The sequence below is a fragment of the Rhinatrema bivittatum genome, chromosome 2, assembly GCF_901001135.1.
Source record: "Rhinatrema bivittatum chromosome 2, aRhiBiv1.1, whole genome shotgun sequence".
NCBI lineage: Eukaryota > Metazoa > Chordata > Amphibia > Gymnophiona > Rhinatrematidae > Rhinatrema > Rhinatrema bivittatum.
Window position 1 is genome coordinate 270,269,971 of NC_042616.1, and position 13,885 is coordinate 270,283,855.

General features: G+C 39.7%; 1 protein-coding gene across 2 annotated transcripts in view; it reads right to left on the reverse strand.

The window, feature by feature from the left end:
• The window catches only part of LOC115084535 (Ig lambda-1 chain C region), a 30,645-nt gene extending 17,260 nt beyond the window's left edge, over nucleotides 1-13,385 (reverse strand). The window contains exons 1-2 of one of the 2 annotated variants that reach the window (XM_029589522.1): nucleotides 13,067-13,385; nucleotides 11,682-12,033 (exon numbers count right to left, since the gene is read on the reverse strand). Coding sequence is in view for 1 of the 2 variants with exons in the window: in XM_029589521.1 (XP_029445381.1) it covers nucleotides 13,067-13,145 (79 nt within the window). In the remaining variant the exon portion in view is untranslated. The remainder of the gene's footprint in view (nucleotides 1-11,681; nucleotides 12,034-13,066) is intronic. The other variant, XM_029589521.1, reaches the window with a different exon arrangement.
• Between the last annotated feature and the right edge of the window lie 500 nt (nucleotides 13,386-13,885).

Here is a 13,885-nt window from a genome sequence, read left to right on the forward strand (position 1 = left end):
TTTGCTTTTGGGATTTTTGGGAGGCTGTTGCAGTTGTTTTAGCAATGACTCAAGTCCCTAAGAATAAACAGTGGCCTTATTTGGCAAAAACTTCATTCTCGCCCTCATGCCAATTGGAAACGCTTTGCTATAGAAATGAATAAAAGGCACTGAGATAAACATGTTTCTAGTCATTATCTTATTCCCCCTCCCCCTTTCTAGCCGTGCCTCTTATATTTCTCCCTAATTTTCCAAGCAGTAAATTTCTAAGAACACGGTGAAACCTGCCAGATGAAGCCTGTCAACTAAACTAAAAACGTCCGAAGCATTCAAGAACAGCCAAATAATAATAATACAGAAGCCAGACATATTTGAAAGTATGCAATAGATTGTTGTACATAGCCAGATATGGACTGAATTTGCAACTTCTTCGTTTAATGCTTTCAAATTATCCCACGAGGGCTAATACATTTTTTGCATTCCTGATGGAAAACAAATCAGAAACGGCAAACGAGAGAGTTTCTGTATTTGGAAAGCAGATTGCATCTCACTCGTTAAAAAATAGTAGGGGTTGTAATGTAATTGAATTTGGAGAACTTGAAGTCTGCAAACATCAGTCAACTGTACAAAGCAGAAGCATGGCGTGGCAACAGATGCATTATACACATTTTAATTAATGAGGTACTGAATTGCGCTAAATTGTGCAGTAATCGGGTTAATAATTACTATCACTGAACGATAGACAGACATTTTCAAGATCGAGATTGTATCTAAATTGGGAAGCTTGTAAAACAACTTGAGTTTGAATGGTTCTTTTATGTAATGACGCGGTATTTTTTCAAGTGCTGACATGCAGCATAAATGTATTTTTTGATGTTCACCTGCTATTTCTATGACTTTTTTGTTTCCTAGTAAACGAATACTGATATCTTCTTCTTTTCGAATGAAAATAAATAACCCCCTCCCTTGCTAATGCTAAGGGCCGAACATTGAGAAATTGCTTCAGGTTTGCTCTGGCATTTTCCACCTTCCGTAAATTACGGAGTAATTTTCGCACTCGCGCAAACGTTTGATATATCTTAGCCCCTGGTGTTAAGATGAAGTTGTGAAAACAACCAATGTTAAATGAATTGAATTGTAATGTAGAGTAGAATTCAACGATTTGTGTCTGGAAAAATGGACACAAACTGTCCAGTAAAGTCTGTGGAATAGAAGTGACACAGATGTAGCGGACACAATGAAGGCGGTGCAAGGGAAGCGAGCGGAAATCTTAGCTGCATGCCCTGCAACAAGCTTCTTTCGAGCCGAAAATCCACCACTTAATCCTGCTAACCAACTACAACAGCCACTGTTTCGTCAAGTTATGGACACATTACCTAGGGTCGTGTGTACATAAAGGTTTTCTCCCAGTTTATGGGGAATTCGCTTGGTACGGGGAACCCGAGGGGAGCTCATGTGTCCGCAAGAATATGGATTCGGCAGAAGCCGCACGCATCATCCTCCAACCCATCCTGCAGGCTGGTAGGAAGGAATTTTGCGCTGTTATCAATCCGCAGAACCCAACCTGCTCACTCACCGTCAAAGGTGAATTGCAAACCATAGCAGAGGGCGTGCAAAAAAAATAAAAAATAAAAAATAAAAAAAACAATCAATTTCTTTTTGTGGTAGGCAAATAAAGCACAGCAAATGCCTCAGTCTTCAGTTTATGAAAGGATAATTCTATTAGACTTTTGTAATATATTTTAAACGATTACACAACCGCTTTCTTTCTGGCTGCTGACATCAAGTTATTTCTCCTGCGACACTGTCAGCTTTTTCAGGAACCAAATCTATGTTACCAGATTAGTGTCCCATATCAGTTACCCCCAGCAAATATCAGCCTAGAGCCACTCCACACAGCTTGTTCTACTAGCCACTTGAAAAGACCTATTTTCTCGAGGTTTTCTCATCTTAGATGCAGTATTGGGAAAATGTGGCTCTAACTGAACAATGAGAATGAAAAAAACCCAAAAAAACCCCAACACACATTTTCTATAATGGATGCAACATGCAACCAGCAACTTATGTAATGCATGAAGTACACTAAAATTTCGTGTACTAACACACACTCCATCTAATTTAAAGCAACCTAATTTATTTAAACAGGTTTACAAATTATTAAACCCCGAACTGGTCAAATTAAGAGTCTTATTTTCCCATAGGCACAGAATGAGTCCACTTTTTGAACAATTCCGACCTTAAAGGCTCCTGTCTGTTTAACCAGTCGATATTTTTGATGAATTAAACTGTTCAAGTATTTCAGTCCTATTCCACAAAAAATATCTTAGTCCTAAGCAGAATTAAAGAGCAGAATATTTGAACTGATCCAACTGATGAGCCTTAGGAGATGCAATATTGATGTGAATTAATATATTTGTTTCTGAGCTCCTCACATGCCATTTTCTTGCTTTTAACAATTATAGATATTTAGCGGTTTTCTTTCCTGGAATGCCTTGAGAGATTCACCCTATTGAAGTACCTTGATAATGTTGCTTAGTAAGTTTTGTCTCTCTCTTGGGTAGCTTGTCCAAAATTCAAATATTTTTTAATCTTGATATTGTAGTCAAGTTACACTGCTTAATGGTTGCATGAGACAATATAAATTTGATAAATAAATTCTCAGCAAAAGAGGGCACGGAAAAAACCACAGCTGGGAGAAATTTCTGCCAAATACAATCCTCAATATGATTTGTAATACTTAGCCAATGAAAGAAAGTAAGCTAAATCTTTGGATTTAAAATATGAATAATGGTAATTTATATTTAAATAAAGACAGTACATGTCTTATATGTTTTATGGCAGTGATCAACATTTACATTAAGAATTATCAAAATAAAAAAAAATCTGACCTGCTTGATATGTTACCCTTTTTCCTTTTTTTGAGAATGGGGGAGGGGGAAGGGAAGGGAGTTTATTAGTATTTATATTTCTTATATTAATTATTACTTCTACCCTTACTTGAAAGAACTTAAAAAAGGGGGAGGGGACCATTTAATAGGATTATTTGTATTTTGTTCTAATTGTTATTGGAGCAAATATTGACGTTTGTTGTATGGATCACCTGCTCATTCCAATTTGTAATGGTTGATGTTATAATTAAACACTAATAAATATGACTGAATGTAAAAAGGGGTATGGAGGAGAAAGGGAAATAACTGCAGCCAAAGACCAAAATGTCCTATCCAGTCTGCCCAGCAGAGTGTTGTTAGAGCACTGTTTCCCAACCAGGGCCCCACAGAAAAGTCACCACTGCCTAATGCTTGGATCCAGGCCAAGCACCTGGGCCCTGCTCTCAGCGCCTCTGTTACAGCAACAAGAGAGACGTCACTGGTGGTGGCTCTTAAACTCCTTTCTTAGGGCATCACCATGCATCCCTCTTCTTCCTTGCTAGAGCCTGAGCCTCAGACTGTGGTAATTAACGGGCATACAGGACGTGTTCAGCTGGGATCGCCTTGAGCAGCAAATGTGCCAAGCCCGAACCGTCAGCTTGGGCCCCGCAGCGGGAAATTTCATTTTTCCCGCAGTTCGGGCTTTTTTTTTTTTTCCGGGGAACCGGAAATGTCGGATTAACGCGCACTCCCCTTCGCCCTCTCTGTTTTAAAATCTGGATGAGAGACTGGTGGGGATTTCAGTGCTTCTCTGGCTCTTCTTTTGGCCACGAGTGGCACACACCAACCTCCACAAAGCACTGCCTGCTTTGTGGAGGTTGGTGTGTGCCACTCAAGATGTCTTAATGTAGATGTGCCTTGGGTATGAATGGTGGGGAAACAGTTTTAGTGTTGTGATTGCCACTCCCTGCAAGTCACCCCCTTGCTTTCTACATAAAGAAGACAACTGAAGAACCTGAGATCAAAAAGAAAAATAAATATTCCAGGAGATTTTACATGGGCTGCTATATACTAATATCTCGTTTCCTTAAAAAGCAAGGTAGTCTGCCTCTTCTGAGTACTCACTTCAGCCAACATTTTAATAGCCCTGGTTAGAAAAAATGCTAAATTGCAAACATCCAGGGATCAAAGGCACCATACTTGATCCTGTACGCTAACCAGTGATTGTGATAGGTTTGGGTTTTTTTTTGCATCCCCTCTGTTCTGTCATTTTCTTCTTGAACACACAGGAACTTATTTTTTTCAGGCATTTGTACAGATTATATGTCCATGCCGAGCTAATTCTGTGCATCCACTAGAACTGCCCAACGCATTGCTAATTCAGCACTGTCCTGATAAAATTCATCCAGTACTAACTGAGCTGATTGGTGTAGCACAAGGTGAACCGGTGCCCGCGCCAGCACCAGTAAATTACCCCTCACCCTAGAATCTGCATATTTTTGTTATAAAGAAGGTATCAATTTTAATAATTTTTATTTCTTCCTACTGCATCATAAAAATGTATATTTTTCACTAGCAATTTATTTTAATTTAAAAAATGTTGTTTACCCTTGTTGTGAAAATAATTTACTTTTCCTATTTCAAAATTGTGGGGCCTATTAGCTATTTTTTTTTTGTTCTTTCATTTCCATTTTTACAGTTTTTTGAGGGCATAAATAAACGTGGATAAAAGTGAGCCAGTTGATATAGTGTATCTGGATTTCCAGAAAACCTTTGACAAAATCCCTCATGGGAGACTTCTTAAGAAATTAAAATATCATGGGATGGGGGGCAGTGTCCTATTGTGGATTGCCAACTGGTTAAAAGACAGAAAAGAGTAGGACTAAATGGTAAATTTTCTCAATGGAGAAAGGAGAATAGCGGAGTGCCCAGGGATCTGCTTTGGGACCACGGCTTTTTAATATATTTATAAAAGACCTGGATATGGGAACAACAAGAGAGGTGATCTAATCTGACAATGACAAAAATTATTCAATGTTGTTAAATCACAAGAGGATTGTGAGAATTTGCAAGAAGACCTTACAAAACTGGGAGAACTGGGCATGCAATTGGCAAATTAAATTTAATGTGGACAAGTGCAAAAGTGATGCCCCTAGGAACGATAACTCAAATTACAGCTATACAATGCAAGTTTCCATATTAAGAGTCAACAGTCAGAAAAAAGGATCTAGGCATTATGGTTGATCATAGGTTGAAATGTGCTCAGTGTGCATCAGGAGCCAAGAAAGCAAATAAAATGCTAGGAATTATTAGGAAAGGAATGGAGAATAAAACAGAGAATATCATGATGCCTCTGCATCCCTGGCTGGTGCAAACTCATCTTGAGAATTGTGTGCAATTCTGGTCACCACGTCTCAAAAAAGATACAGCAGAATTAGAAAAGATACAGAGAAGGGCAACCAAAATGATAAAAGAGAGAGAGAGAACAATTCCCCTGTGAGGAAGGGCTGAAGAGGTTATGGCTTCAGCTTGGAGAAGAGAGGGCTGAGGAGAGATAAGATAGAGGCCTATAAAATAATGAGAGGGATAGAAGGAATAAAGGTTCATCAGTTGTTCACTCTTTCAAAAAGTAGGAAGACTAGGGTGAAAGCAATTAGTGTAGCTGTCTTTAAAAACGGTTTGGACAAGTTCCTGGAGGAAAAGTCCATAAACCATTATTAAGGTAGAGTTGCAGATATCCCTGGGATAAGCAGCTTGGGATCTATCTATCCCTTGGGATCCTGCCAGGTACTTGTGGCCTGGTTTGGCCTCTGTTGGAGACAGGATGCTGGGCTTGATGGACCCTTGGTCTGACCCAATATGGCAAGTCTTATGTTTTCTGCCAGTTTTGAAAAAGGGAAAAAGATTTAAATAGCCAATACAGACTTTTTAATCCATCTATGTTTTGAAACAAATGCCAAACTAGCTAATGTTAATTGCACAATTACCTATTTCACTTATTTTCTAACAGCGATTTAGGGCACCTGCCCGGAATTCTATTTAATGCTTTTAGCTTGGTATCACGATTGGAGGTATTATATATTTATCTGGCACGACTCAGTGCCGTCTTTCTCTCAAGTTATGATAACATAGAACGGTGTCTAATAAGGGAATAATTTTTTTTTGCCGCTTAAGGTACCGTACAGAAATTACTGTATTACTGGCATTTTATTTTGTTGGCGACTGACCGACGAATAATGCACTTTACAGGACTCGGTGTTCTCAAACTACCTCGTGAAAATGATGTATATTTGCCCCTTCTAAACCTTTCTGTTAGGCTTCATTTGACCGTCATTTCCTGCAGTAAAACATATTTAGGAATGTCGGGAAACATACCAGTTACTATAAGCTTGGTCCCAGCACCAAAAGTCTTCCAGTAACACAGTGCTAAAGGGAGCTACAAAAACAGCACAGGGCACTTTTACAGTATTGTACGCCTTCCCCCATGGACCTATTCGGCTAAGCAAAACACTGATGCAAATAACTAAATCGAAGAGAAGTTTCACAATGCCAAAATCATTAATGTACCGTGCAGGAGCTAAGATGAATATACTAAACATAATTACATATCTTCCAAGTGCTGCTTTGATAAAATCTGTAATGTTAGGAAAGTGCTCGCTGTATTCCTAAATTATTCACAGTATAATGCGAGCCTTTCTAAAAGCATATTAAAGTACTTACCACGAACGACATTACTCTACAATACTTTTTCTGCATTTGCTATTGTAATTTTGCAGACAGCTAACGTCGGCATTTTAAGAGTAAAATTAATAGCAATAATTGATTTGCAGCAGAACAAAAAACAATGCATTCATGCTTTTCGCAGAGGTTACTAGGAATGCAATGCAAGAAATATTTTCATGCGTAGTTTAGGTGTTAAGCAGTGACAGATCTTTTTATATTTTTTGGTAAGTAGAAAAAAAAAATCATAGAAAAAAGTTGTGTGGGCTAATCAATAAGTTACAAAAATTAAATTTATAATGAAGCACTAGAAGGAAGCAGAAGCGAGTTTTCGGGCAGATGTGATTAAGTTTAACACTGATGCTCAGTGCTGGTTCTCTTCTAATCTTTTTTGTCCTCCTTTTCCAGTACCTTTTCAGCAGATAACGTGGTTCAGCATTCCTAATAAAATGATTGTAGCAGAACTTACTTGTAACCAAGAGCTTTGTGCCAGAGCCAAACGTTTTAAGATAGACACCAGCGGTATAACACAATGTTTGAGCCCCTTGCAAAAAGTTACTTCTTACTAATCCCGCTTCATCATTCAGCTTCCATGTTCTTTGAATCCTGACTGATGCTTCTTTGAAAGAAATATTTAGGAAGCACAGATCCTTCAACCCAAACATAGACTTGTTCAGATAACTTAAAAAAAACAGCAAGGAGATAAAAAACAAAAACAAAAGTAGAACTGAACAATAAATTATCACTACATTTTATGGCTAAAATGAGCATAAACGTCAGTAAATAAGATTCCGTCACTTCACCAGATCTGCGGCGGTAATTATTTTAATTGGAATTTTGTCCTCTTGGGAAACGCTTATTTGGCACGATGATTTCCTTCATTTGTTTTACTGGTAAATGTCTAACTCCTAGATAAAGTGTAAGGAGCTGGTTACCATGCTTTCAGTGTCCTGGTCTGTTGTAATATTCCAGAGAGATCCTTCTAACAATGACAACAGCGGAGTGGAAAGGAAATTCCTACAGTGCCTGAATGCAATCCGCTTTGAAGCGTCTGAGAGGCGGAATATACATGAAATAATAATAAACACAGCATAGTTTTTCATCTTTAAATGTTTGCTGCATAATTACAAGCGTTATTATAAATCATATTCCTCACATTATGGAGTCTATAAGTTTAAAGGCGCACATTTTGCTTTAAAGTTAAGATCTGCAGTGCATTTTACCCGTTTGGGATGATAGAAACAGTTTACTGAGCAGCAGATCTAGCCTATGGAAACGTACTTACTGCTGGTAACCAGAGCTTGCCTTCACTTCCGATACCTTTTCTCTATAGCTCCCGGCGTTACAGCGCCAGGCAAAAATCTCTATTTCTGTGGCTGCTGCAGGAGCCTCAGCCTGGTCTTCTGACACGTTTGGGGGGGGGGACTGCTATTCCCCACCACCACCTTGTGTAATCAGTTTCCCCCATCTCCCTGCTATCGGTATCTTGTAATACTGTACTTTAAGAACATAAGAAATTGTCATGCTGGGTCAGACCAAGGGTCCATCAAGCCCAGCATCCTGTTTCCAACAGAGGCCAAACCAGGCCACAAGAACCTGGCAATTACCCAAACACCTAGAAGATCCCATGCTACTGATGCAATTAATAGCAGTGGCTATTCCCTAAGTAAACTTGATTAATAGCCGTTAATGGACTTCTCCTCGAAGAACTTATCCAAACCTTTTTTGAACCCAGCTACACTAACTGCACTAACCACATCCTCTGGCAACAAATTCCAGAGCTTTATTGTGCGTTGAGTGAAAAAGAATTTTCTCCGATTAGTCTTAAATGTGCTACTTGCTAACTTCATGGAATGCCCCCTAGTCCTTCTATTATTCGAAAGTGTAAATAACCGATTTACATCTACTCGTTCAAGACCTCTCATGATCTTAAAGATCTCTATCATATCCCCCCTCAGCCGTCTCTTCTCCAAGCTGAAAAGTCCTAACCTCTTTAGTCTTTCCTCATAGGGGAGCTGTTCCATCCCCTTTATCATTTTGGTTGCCCTTCTCTGTACCTTCTCCATTGCAACTATATCTTTTTTGAGATACAGCGACCAGAATTGTACACAGTATTCAAGGTGTGGTCTCACCATGGAGCGATATACTTTGTAGGCCTCCTGCCTTTCCAAAGGGCCAAGCAATGGCAAAGGACAACTTTTCAAGCAGGGATTAGCACTCAGCTGTACATTTTCCGATGCATTTTAGTAAAGGACCATGTTTTCAAAATATAACCTCATTAAAAGGTTTCTTTGCTTGGGTTTTTTTTGCAGGAAGTCAACATCGGGGCTCTGATTTCCAACGATTGCATTTTCTTGGGTAAAAAAAAAAAATCTCTTTAGTAAACTAGGAATTCAAAAAACTATATTGCATTTTGTTCAGTGCAAGAAATGAAATCGTATCGAGCTGTACTTTGCAATATTTTTTTTTAACCAGAAAGGAACCTAACTATATTATCTCGCTAATTATTTACCCCCTGTTTTGCTAGTAATATATTCGAAGGTTTGATCATGACTTAAGGACTTACTTGTTACAACCAGTCTGGTTCCGGTGCCAAAGTATTTCACGCCTGTCCCACAGCGCTGGGACGTTTTACAAAAACTGCTTCTAGAGAAAATCTAACTCTTGTGATAGGAAATCAAAAGAAGCAGCAACACCTCTTCTCTCCCAGCCCTGAAATACTATTGTAATCAAAATATTTGGCGGCGATTTGCAATCAGGTTTGCAAAAATCTTTAGCGGGCGCTCCTGTAGAAGCTCTGTAAATAATTTTCTATGCCTCTAATCCTTAACGGGTGTAATGATTCTTCCGAGTTTATATACAGGCTACACGCAGATAAAGACACTCGTAATAAGCTCACTGGTGAGATGCTTTACATATTGCCTTTGCTCTTCTTTAACAGCCTTTTATTCCACGGGCACAGAAAGACAGAAAACCTGAAACAATTCTTCCTGACACTGCTGCAACCGTTCACCATAAGAAATAACGCTGATGAGGAAATTATTACGTTTTGCGGCATCTACTTCCCTTTTTTTTAAATGTAGTTTTCACGTTTTCTGAAATTTAATTAACGATCTGAACTTCGTCTCTAAAGGGATTCTCCCCCTCCGGTTTGTGTCTATGGGAAGGTCAGAAATGTAGTATTATACAAGAAATGAGAGAGGCAGAATGTGAGAAAGGTAAAATGATACATTGGATCTATGTCTGTTGATAAAATATTTCAATTTATAACGTCTGTTTCAGCTCCAGAAACTCGGTAGTCCCATAGGCATGTAGCCACTGCTTTAGTTTGCAGACTGCTCTGCTTGCACACAGTAGGGGACTGCCCGCACACATACTAGCTCTCTATTTTTATTTATATATTTAGCAGACCCCTGGTACCGAGCTCTAGGGGTCTACAAAATGACACATACATAATAACATTTATGATCAAACAAAAAAGTAAAAATCAAAGCTAAAAATAAATACTGCCAAATTATCCTGTTTCCCTAAATTATAATCTAATTTATACTGGTTATCCTTTCTTTTACTTAGAATGGAAATAAATGTTATTAAAAAAAGAAAGAAAATAATCGGTAATACCTTTTCACAGAATTAACTTCATACAATATATCTGGGACTAGCCTGCAAGAGAGGGACCATCATCAGAATTTAGAGCTGCAGGGGAACTATGGGGTAGCTCAGGGAGAAATTCTCCATCAAGAGTTAGAGAATTATTTTGCAACTCAGTTTCACATTTTCATACAATTGCACCATTTTGCACAATATTTCCAATCTGGTTTGTGTCTGTATAATTTATTTTGTGCTTTCATGGCAGGGAGATGGATATCATCCAAGATTAAGAGAGGGGGAGGAAGAAGATGAGGATAGGAGTTCGGGAGAAAGAGGTGCACTAATAAGACAAGCAATTAGGTTACAAATTGTGATTTCTTGCAAAGAGGTCTGTATACTAGCATCTAACAGAAGGTGAGAGATGCCAGTGAACATTTTGTGCTGCCATAAGCCCCACAGTGCCCAGATCAGCACAACGTTTACCAAAGAATGGAAATTGCCTCTAGTTTGCAGTGTTTGCCCTATTCCTTCATTAGACTGAATGCAAATTTTAAAAAAGATGACAGAACAAGGGTTAAACATTTCATAATGGTATTTATGAAATATTTAGTGCTGCAAAGGAGCTCTTATTGGGCTCCAGATTTACCACTGCTGCAAAGCAGAAGCGAATTGGAATTGTAAATGTATTTACTAGGCTTGCCCACCTTTTCCAAACTTTTGTTTTTAAACTTTGAAGCTCTTTGCAAAACTGTTCACAGTGGGACAGTTTTATTGACTTGCTGTCTGCCTGTCCTCTCCCACAGGAAAACGTTTCCCCTCCTTTCCCCTTTCCTATATTTAGGACCAGCCTCTGACCCACTCATTTTGAACAGCATTTAAATTGTGCTGTGCTGCATTCATTTAGTGCCAGATGATACATTTAACACTAAATGATCCTTGCTGGCTCAGAGAAGGGGAATTTAACCCCAGACCAACACAAGTAGTAGCAACTTGATAAAGATTCCCATAATTACAGATCCTCCCTCTCTAGGCAAATTTCCCAGTGTTATAAAAGTTCTGCTCCTCCAGAGGTTACAGTAGGCACAGGTTCCACCAAAGTTGATTTTTAGGGGTTTAAGGACACTAATTTCCAAACATTTTCTCTCATTCTATGGCCTAGATTCATCAAAATGCTATAAATTTCGCATGAATAAACCTTTCAAGTTTATACTGTACTTGGAAGTGTTTGTGTATCTGTGTGCACTGCTAAAGATACTGAAACATTATAGAAACTACTTCTAATAATTCAAAGTGCTTTAAGATTTCACATTAGGGTTTCACCATTAATATTTTCTACTATGCATATTTTTCCTGGTACTATAAATAAAGTGCATAATTGAGAAAGTTATGAACACCATTATTTAATTTACTGTATACAGTTACAAAGTAGTACAAGCTAAGCAAACTGTCTTCATTCGCTCTGGAACGAAACAACATCATTGCAGCTTTATCTGTGATTATAGTACAGAAGAAACATTTACTTACTTAGCTCTGAATCTTCTCCAAAATACTTGCTCCATCCTGAGCCTAAGGTGTTAACCGTGAGTTTTCCTTGTACAGGAAGTCAGCTCATGAGTTGAACTCCTATAGAGGTTTTCCAGCATAATTAAGTGTCTCTTGTAAAGCCGCATACAATGAAATATTCTGCCGCCTTTCTGAAGAATACGCCACACTTCTTAATTTGGCCCTTAGTCAACTATAATTCTCCTGAAGGTGCGGTTCACTGCTAATCTTTGCATGCAGGTTTCTTCTTGATATTTTTGTACCCAAATCAAGTTCCCAAAAAACCACAGCTGAGAAACACCTTGCACCACGATCTGGTTAATGGAGGGAAAACCTGATGGAAGAGGCATAGCCCGCAAAGCTGGTTACAAATGTATTAAATTAGTCCAATTAAAAGGCATCCCCTACAATTTGTTTTTGACCTTTTCTCTAGGTGAATGCTATTCCTTTGCGTTTGTCTGTCTCTTTGCTCTATGTATTTATCACCAGTAACATCAAAGCCTAACCTTGTCAGTTCACAAACTCGAACCTTTTATTTTGGGGAAACTAAGGGACATGCCCGGGACTTCAAAGAGCAACTCACATGCTCTGTCTGATGTTGCAAATGTCACATTCTGAGACTGGGTGAGTAGAAATAAATAAATGCAGATTATGGTACATTGATGAAAACTAAATTTAAGAAATGAGAAAATTGTAATACACAGTTTCTAATTTTTCTTCCTCTGTTCCGAGCTTTCCAAACAAGGAAACGTTCCATTCAGAGGGAAAGCCTCAGTGATGATCAACCTGCTGACTGGGAAAGCTAGGCTGATGCCACTTTCTGACTGATTCAGACTTTAGCTTCTTACAAGAAAAGATCAAAGAAGAATTGAAATTCTCAGACATTAACACATACACAGGCTTTTTTTTTTTTTTTTTTTTAACTCTTTATAACTTTTCAGAACTAAAACACTGGAAATTCCAGAAGTCATACAGATCAGCATATAACATATCAGGCTGAATACAAAAGCATCCCCATAGATATATATATATGAAAGCATCCCCATAGATATATATATATAAAAATACAAAACTAAAACAGTCTACTGCCTCTCCCTCCAATCCCAGTAAGGTCCCCATATATCTTGATATCTATCCGACTGAATTCTTAAAGAAGAGGTAAATTTCTCCACAAGGGCAGCATCTAACAACTTGGACTCCCAGCAGGAGATAGGTTGAGAGCTTTTCCAATGATACGCCACTGTTAAACGGGCCGCATGCAAAAAGTGGCCCACCAACTTTCTATAACCTCTCTTATCTCATCGGTTTGTCCACGTCCCCATCAAGAAAAGAGCCGGATCTACCCTCTGTTACACTTCTGTACTTACCAATGCAGCACGGAGCCGCAGTCAGCCTCCCTTCACCGCGGCAGGGAGCCGCGGACTTCGGTGCTTCCTGGCGTGGCATGGAGCCGCTCTCATCGGGACCTTCTTGCGGCAGGGAGTGCCACGGACGCCCTCTTCAGCCTCGCGGCCCGGAGGCCGCAGTCCCTGGACTCGCCTGCGCGGCAGGGACCGCCCTCAGCTGATTATCAGCGGCCTGGATGCTGCCGCTATCATCGGGGCCTGCGCAGAGGCGCAGCTTCTCCCTGCACTGCTCAGCGGCAGCATGGCCGCTAACCACGGTGCTGAACTTCCAACTTCCTGTTTCCTAAGGCACTGCCCCACCTCCTTCACCGATTTAAAGGGCCCATGGCCGGAAATGCCCTGGGCTCCATCTGGACTCCTCCCTGGGCGTTTCCTGATCTTCAGCCCTCTTAAAGGGCCCAGCTTCCAGTCCTTCATTGCTTTCACAAGGGGTTAGTTCTTCTATGGGCTTCTTGCTTGCAGGCCTGCTGGCATGTTCTTTGTAGGATCCCTTGTTCCTGTTCTCTTCTGGATATCCCTTGTCTTCTCCTGATGTTCCTTCCTGATACCTCATCTCCACTTCTGTTTCCTGGACCTGTGGTTCCTCATTTCTATCTCTTCTGGTGTGCCATGCAAGCTCTTGTCACCTTGTGGCATGAGCTTGTCTTCTCATTTGCAGTGCAAGCCTCCAGAGGGTCATCTTTGCCTGATGCCAAGTCTCATCTTGGTCCCCTATCCTGAATCTCATCTTGGCCCTCGGATGTTCTTGTGGCTGCACCATCCATGCCTAAGACTCTGACT